Source organism: Setaria viridis, chromosome 2, assembly GCF_005286985.2.
Source record: "Setaria viridis chromosome 2, Setaria_viridis_v4.0, whole genome shotgun sequence".
Lineage (NCBI taxonomy): Eukaryota > Viridiplantae > Streptophyta > Magnoliopsida > Poales > Poaceae > Setaria > Setaria viridis.
In genome coordinates, this window is record NC_048264.2 from 1337375 (window position 1) to 1345395 (window position 8021).

The window sequence follows — 8021 nt, forward strand, 5'->3', positions numbered from 1 at the left end:
CACGCGTTTAGGGTCGGCAGGACGCCGGGCGCCAAGGACCTCTCCCCTCCTTCCTGCCAGACCTTTTTACCATCTTACTCTTTACCTTTCACTCGGTCCCAATTGTAACTCCGGCCGGCCCCTTGCGATATAAAAGGAGGAACCTAGAGCCGGAGAGGGGGATCGGAATCCAGATCTAAGAGACCAGCTTCTCCCCCCAGTACACCATAGGACATCAACACTCCTCCTAAGAACACGAAAACCGAAGAGACCTGGAACCAGTCCCTCTCTCGCCCATCTGTAACCCCCTACTACAGAACCCCCGCGCGGGCAACACGACCATCCTCGATACTGGACGTAGGGCTCCCTTTGCCCGAACCAGTCTAATCCGTGTCTCCCGTGCAACCATCTGAGGCTCACGCGCATAAAAGAAATTTACTAGTCTAAGTCCTGATCCGCTGATCTTGACAACGACAGAATTCGATTAGATTTAGAGTCAAAGTGACGGTCGAGATTTGATTTGACCACAAAAATTTTTTTATATGCAATAGAGAACATATATTGTTTCAGGTGTCATTTTGCTAATTTTTTGGAACTGTTGGATATTTTTAATAATGTATTAAAGGTAATTATATAATGTTTGCCGAGTGTTTTTTCTTTTCACACTCGGGAAATATCTTTTTTCTTTTTCTTTGCCGAGTGTCCCGTGGGGGACACTCGGCAAACGTCAACACCAAGTATTTTACCCGTCCCCCCAGCACCCCAGCCTCCAACGCCCCCCCCCCCCCCCCCGACGCCCCTCTCCTCTTCCTAGCTCCGCCCCCACCTCCCTCTCACCGCCGTCGGCTAGCCGCCGCCGCCGCCTCTTCCCTCCCTCCCTCTCCCTCTCCTGCCGGCGCCCCTCCCCCTCCTCTCCCCTCCTCCCTCCCCGGCGACGGCGCGGCCCGCCCCTCCCGGCCGGATCCGGCGGCGGCGCGGCCCCTCCCGGCCGGATCCGGCGGCGGCGCGGCCCCTCCCGGCCGGATCCGGCGGCGGCGCGGCCCCTCCCAGCCGGATCCGGCGGTGGCGCTGCCGCCCCTCCTTCCCCCGGCGAGGCCCCCTCCCCTTCCCGGCCGGATGTGGCGGCGTGGCGGGTGGCAGCAGGAGGCGAGGCGGCGTGGTGGCGGGCGGCAGCGGGCGAGGCGGCGTGCAGGTGGCGGACGGCAGCGGGCGAGGCGGCGTGGGGGCAGCGGGCGAGGCGGCGTGGTGGCGGGCGGCAGCGGGCGAGGCGACGTGGTGGCGGGCGGCAGCGGGCGAGGCGGCGTGGTGGCCGGCGGCCGGCGGCCGGTGTTTTTGTTTTTTTTTTCCGAAAATGTTTGCCGAGTGCTTTTTGACACTCGGCAAACCATTTGCCGAGTGCCCGATGTTCGGCACTCGGCAACTCCACTGTTTGCCGAGGTGAAATTTGCCGAGGTGAAATTTGCCGAGTGCAGTTCGCCGAGTGTTACACTCGGCGAACTTTTTGCCGAGTGTTTTTAGGCCTTTGTCGAGTGCCTTGGGCACTCGGCAAACTTCGTGTTTCCGGTAGTGTTGCATTCATTACAAAGAACTTGGCAAATTCAATATCTGGCTTCTTATCATTAAGGTATACTAGTATGATCTTTCTCAGACGAATGTCAAGAGTACCGATAGGATCCTGGTACTTATCAGATGATGCATTTTCCTCCCCATCGTGTGTTATCTGAAAAAGCAAACCCAACATAAAATTGGTCAGCCTAGCTTTCCACATAATACTAATAAGCGCCAAAATTAAAGATCGCAAATGCACACTCTAGTTGGTTCAGAGAGTCACCTCCATGTGCAACTTCTCCAAGAGGGGAAAGCACTTCATCAAGTTAAAAACCACATCCAAACAAGGTGTCATATGAGATAAAGCTAGAACCCTCACACTTGGCACCACCGTCATCATGCTAGCAATGGTCGATCCCTGAGTGAAATTAAGCATAGAATTTACACACATCTTGATCAGGCGAATTATAGGACATGGATCCATCATGAATGAAGGTGAGAATAATGATATGGTGCCCCAATACCTGAAGAGCTGTGGCGCCAAATTGAAGCATTTGGCCTCTGCCCTGCAGTTCCCCCAGAATATGCAACCTCGGCGCAGATATTACCGAGATGTCCATCTCCCTGCCTTTGAAAATTAGTAATCTTTCCAGAGATGGAGCATCCTCGATGATGAGCTGCCTCAACCTGTTGTCTCCCCAAGGAGAACACACACCGATGGTTCTGAGGCTAGTGGACATGATCTGGACTCGAGGGAAGCCATTGATGTCTTCTAGCAGCAAGCTCTCAAGGACAGAGCAGCCGGCGAGCAAGGCATGAAGAGAGGTCTCTGAGATTCTGACACTCACAAGGCTCAGCTGGTTGAGAAGCGGCAAGTGGAGCGCGTTGGCATTCCCGTCCGGGAAACTGCAGGCGCCGAAGCTGGCGACGCGAAGTGTGCACGAGAAGCGGCGACTGCCGCGTAGTTGTCCGGGTAGCAGCATCGGAAATTCAAGCGGACGGCCGAGGTGGAACTCGAGCTCCTGGAGGCTGTCGAAGGCGGGGCACTGGAGCCAGGCTTCAAGGATGTGGGGAGCGGGGACTATGCTCAGCACGTAGCGCATGTCGATAGTGAAGCGGCGGCAGGGGCCGGGGTGCGAGGAGAGGACGCGGGAGAAGTCTCTGCAGGGGGTGCGCCGCAATGGCTTTTGGAGGTCGAGGTTGAGGGGAGCGGAGCGCCATATGTGCCGCCACCGGGAGGAGAGGACCTGCGTGCGGGCGCCGTCCCTGGTGGGGAGGAGCGTGACGATGTCGCGGAGGACGCCGTCGGGGAGACCACTGATAAAGTCGTCAACGAGCTCCTGTTTTTCTTCCAGCTTCCTCTTCTTTCTGGCTCTCGTGACCACCCCCATGGCGATGGCGGCGGCGCGGCAGGTGGAGTGGTGATAGGGGAGGAAGACGAGGCAGGGTTTATGCGATCACGAAGTATATGTATTAAAAAAGTAGTTGGGCTTCTGTGCATGTTTGCGGCCCAGTTTTTATTTTGGCCCATCTCTTATTCTCTGGGCTGAGTGAGCCATTCGGCAAGCTGTCCAATGATCTTTTCCCCAATGCATTGTTGTCGACTCTCGATTCTTGAGAGAAACTCTATATACGGTGTATGGTTTTATTTGGATGCATATCAGATTGTGCGTGAAAGGGGATGCCAACAAAATTTCAGCTTTCATTTGCTACAAGCCAAATTTCAGGTTTCAGCTAATGCCATGCAACCAAATTTCAAGCCACAAGATGTCAGATGCTCAATTGCTAGTTTTAAACACGAAACGCACCATATTCATTTCTTCACTCGCATTGCAAGTTCAGGGGCCTCCTATCTATCTTCCATGGAATATACTGTGCAAATGTGTACCGTATGGCCTTTAGGACATTCCTGTTCACATTGCACAAATGCGTGGACCTTAAACACGGGCACCGCGGCAAGGACACGGCGTTCATCGCCAACAACAGTGAGTTCGTGCTCCTGTTCATCTTCTTCCTCCCGCTGCTTCTGTTCTTCAGCGTTTGGGTGCGTGTGTGCGCCTGGGAGGTCCTGGGAGGTCCAACAAGTGGTATTAAGAGCAAAGGTGATCGAAAATGTCGTCCCTTGAGCCGAAGAAGCCGCCTATCGACCTTGGCGACAACAATGGCTCTAGAAGCTCACCGCGTCCGGTCACGGTGGTGAGCACCGCCACTGTCGAGTTGCCACTAATGAACAAGACCGATTACCATGAGTAGTCCTTGGTTATGCATGTATCTCTAGAAGTGATGGAGCTCTGGGACGCCGTGGAGGCAGTCTGCAAGGAGCGCACCAAGGATTAGTGGGCGTTGGCCATCTTCATGCATTTGAAAATTAGTAATCTTTCCAGAGATGGGGCATCCTCGATGATGAGCTGCCTCAACCTGTCGTCTCCCCAACGAGGACACACACCGATGCTTCCGAGGCTAGTGGACATGATCTGGACTCGAGGGAAGCCATTGGTGTCTTTTAGCAGCAAGCTCTCAAGGACAGAGCAGCCGGCGAGCAAGGCATGAAGAGAGGTCTCTGAGATTCTGACACTCACAAGGCTCAGCTGGTTGAGAAGCGGCAAGTGGAGCGCGCTGGCATTCCCGTCCGGGAAACTGCAGGCGCCGAAGCTGGCGACGCGAAGGGTGCACGAGAAGCGGCGTACTGATGCGGGTAGCGGCGGAATGTCAGGGGGACGGCCGAGGTAGAACTCAAGCTCCTGGAGGCTGTTGAGGGCGGGGAACCAGAGCCAGGCATCAAGGGTCACGGCGGCGGCGGCAGCGGCGGAGTTTTCGCTCCGCACGTAGCCCATGTGGATAGTGAAGCGGCGGCTGGGGCCGGGGTGCGAGGAGAGGATGCTGCAGATCTCGCTGACAGGAATGCGGTAGAAGTCGAAGTTGAGGGGAGCGGAGCGCCATAGAGGGCGCCACCGGGAGGAGAGGACCTGCGTGCGTGCGGGAGACGATGTCGCCGAGGATGCCGTCGGGGAGAAGGCTGATGCGGTCCTCAAGGCACTCTTCTTCTTCTTCTTCCAGTCTCCTCTGCTTGGCTCTGGTGACCACCCCCATGGCTCAGAATTCACAAACATATAACGCAGTGATTTTTAGTGTTTTAGTTTCAAATGCTCGCTCATTTGCTTCTTATCTTAAACAAGAAAGGAACCACATCCATTATTCACGTGCATTGCAAGTTTCATAAAAAAAAAAGTTGAAGCTGTTGAGTAAACATCCAGGTCTAACCTCAAATTAAGAGGGTGTTTGGCAGCACTCCACTCCATCAAAAATAACTCCACTCCATCAACTCTATCTTTTTACAACTCCACTCTGCCAACTTCAGAAAAACATGGAGTTGTTATACGTGTTTGGCTAATTAGACCCTGTTTGGCATGGCTCCAACTCCGGGTGGAGCTGCTCCACTCCAGAACTCCACATGGAGCCAGCTCCGCTCCAAAACTCCAGAACAAAAATGAGGTGTTTGGCTAGATGGGTGCTCTCAGCTCCAAAAAAGATCGATTTCAGTGTGGATTGCCATTGTTGCCCCCCAATTAAGGCCCCACTTGTCATCCTCTCTATCCCATCTTCTTCTTCCCCTTTTCCACTGCACTGTGCCGCACATGGGAGACCCTCCACGGGCGGCGGGGTGGGTAGCGACGGGGCGGCGGGTGGTGACGGGCGACGACGGGCAGCGAGCGGCGACGGGCGACGACAGGCGGCTGGGTGGGTGGCGACGGGCGACGACAGGCGGCGGGCGGCGACGGGCGACAGGCGGCGGGTGGCGGCGGGCGGCGACGGGCGACGGGCGGCGAGCGGCGACGGGCGGCGGCGGGCGACGGGCGGCGGTGGGCGGCGGGCGGCGACGGGCGACGAGCGGCGGGGCCGGGCGGCCACGGGGGCGGCGACGGGCAGGGCTCTGGCAGCGAGTGGGGCTCGGGAGAATAGAAGGGAGAATAGAGTGAAACGTTTTTTTATGTAACCAGTAGCATTGGTGGGTAATTACCCACCAACTCCACGAGAAGGTTCAAAAGAGAGGTTTCTGGAGCAGCAAAAGAGGTGCTCCAAAACTCCACCTCCATTTGCACTACAGCTCCATGGAGTTGGCAACTCCATGGAGTTTTGGAGTTGGGGTGTTTGGCTGAATTTTTTGATGGAGTTGCTGGAGTTTAGGAGTGGAGCCGTGCCAAACAGGACCTTACAGTGCTCCAGCTCCAAAAATATAAGAATATGTTGTGAATAGTCTTTTTTACCCTTTGTGAATGGACCCACATGTCAGTCTCTTTTCTTTTCTCTCCCCCTCCTCTTCCTCTTTTCTCCCCATCCCTTCCTCTGTTCGCGTTGGCGGGTTGCTACCGCCGAGGAGCACCCGGCCCTACGTGTCCAGCGCCGCCGACGAGTGGTACATCCTCAGCGTCGCCGATGGCGCTAGCACCTCGAATCGCGCGCCCAGTTGCGCGTCCGGCCTGTACAGCACTGGCAGTGTCATGGGCTCCCTCCCGAGCTCCCACCCGGCGGTCCCCACCGCCGCGCTCTTCATGGTCAGCATCCCGCGCAGCTGGTGCGTAGAATATCACCGTCAATTGTGTCCTTGTACTCGCGGCGTAGCGTAGGGGACTATGGACTATTTGCCACCTTGATTTTCTCTGAACTCTGATATCTGACAAGAGCAGCAGGAAGCGGGGAGGAAGAAACCAGCAGCGAAAGGCAAACCTCCTTTATGCCAATTGCATCCATCGATGGCGATGGAGACGAGAAGCGTAGTACGTGCAGATTGCAGGTCCGGTCGGCGGGCACAAACGTGCCGTTGCGGAGCGCGAGCCGGTACGCGCCGCGCCGCCGCAGACAAGGACCTCGGCCTGCGCCGGCGCGTCGGGGTGGAGCAAGAGGACGGAGGACCCCGACGATGGGTAGTTCCTGGGAATGCTGCCGGGGACGGCGGGGAGGCGGCGGAGTGGTGCGCGGTTGTAGGCGTCGAAGACGACGGCGCGGTCGTTGACGAAGACGAACACCGTGCCGTCAGGGAGGAGGTGGAGGAATGGGTACAGGTTGTCCTCAGCGTCAAGCAACTGGCCGGGGGACGCCTGGGGCTGGGGCAGCGCGCGGCTCGCCGGTGGTTAGGCAGGGGGCTAGTGCAGGCGGGGTTCCGACGGGCAAGCGCGGCCTCGCCGGTGGGTGGGCGGCTGGCGGCGAGCCACTGCCGGCGTGGCCACAGCTAGGGGAGGGCCACGCGGTGGCCGGGGAAGACTGGGCGGGGGCACCTGGGGCTGGGGCAACGCGCGGCTCGCCGGCGTTTAGGCAAGGGGCTAGCGCGGGTGGGGCTCCGACGGGTGAGCGCGGCGTCGCCAGCGGGCGGCAACCAGCGGCGAGCCAAGGCCGGGCGCGGCCACAGCTAGGGGAAAGAGAAGGGGCGAGCGACGGGAGCAGGAGTCACAGGATGTTTTGTTTTCTGACTGCGAACCGGTACTTGTGTAACAGATAGCAGTAGTGGGTAAATACCCACCAACTTCATGAGGAAGTTTGAAAAGGGAGTTTTTAGAGCACCCCCGAGGTATTCCATGAAAAACGTGGATCTGATCCCTGCTCCACCTTTTTCCTCGAGCTGGAGTTGCTGGAGCTAGACGCAATTTTTCCTGGAGTGAAGTGCTGTCAAACACTCCCTAAGTCATTGATGCTAAGTAGCAGTGATCAAATTAAGCTCAATATTGCCCCAAACGGTACACAGGAACCTTGAAGGTCAATGAATTAAGTCCAGTACTAATCTCATTGATGCTAAGCAGATTTCGCGTGAAAAAAAAACTCATTATATTTTGCATTCCTACTAATCGATTGCAACCATTTCAGAAGCCGCACAATGATCTTTTTCCCCAATGCATTGTTCATTCAGGATTCACAAATACATAAAGCTGGATGTAGAACTTAATATTTGTATAATATCAGTGACTGAATAGCCCAAAATTTACTTTCATCTTTTGCAGCACTATTGCCCAACTGAATAATAGTCGTTTCACAGAAGTAATACATGAATGACTTGCTACACATATTTTCATCTTATCTAAACCATTGAGATGTTAATCGAGTTCAGCTTGTGAAAAAGAATGCTTGAAGTTTCAGGCATGAAAAATAAACACATGAAGTAATCAAAGACATGGGACGATGGTGGATTTTAGTTTTTGAAGGATCTGCTAGCATTTTGATATTCTTAAGCACTGCAGTAAGCACTAACAAGAAAACTGAATGAACTATACGGTAATATATATGATTTGATGGGGATATACATGTGCAAAAGGCAATCATTCCAGGTGGAAAAGAACAATGGGCATCTCAAGAGCTCCTCTCCGTTTAAAACGAAATATATCACCAAATCAGATGACAAATTACAGTATTCCGAGAAATAAAAGAGATAACAAAAGCCATAGTACTGAAAACTGACTAAACCTTGCTGGATATTCCCACACATGAAGACCAAATATCTCTGATTG

At 55.0% G+C, this 8021-nt stretch overlaps 2 protein-coding genes across 2 annotated transcripts; both read right to left on the reverse strand.

Annotated features, from left to right (window-relative positions):
• Positions 1-1798: 1798 nt before the first annotated feature.
• LOC117842724 (F-box/LRR-repeat protein At4g14103-like) lies at positions 1799-2918 on the reverse strand. Its single transcript, XM_034723228.1, has 2 exons — positions 2052-2918; positions 1799-1945 (listed from the first exon to the last, which is right to left on the reverse strand). Exons 1-2 carry the CDS (start codon positions 2916-2918, stop codon positions 1799-1801), a joined length of 1014 nt encoding a protein of 337 aa, XP_034579119.1.
• A 942-nt stretch (positions 2919-3860) lies between these two features.
• Positions 3861-4637, reverse strand: LOC117842729 (uncharacterized). Its single transcript, XM_072291728.1, has one exon. The coding sequence runs from the start codon at positions 4635-4637 to the stop codon at positions 3861-3863; it is 777 nt and encodes a 258-aa protein (XP_072147829.1).
• Positions 4638-8021: the final 3384 nt, after the last annotated feature.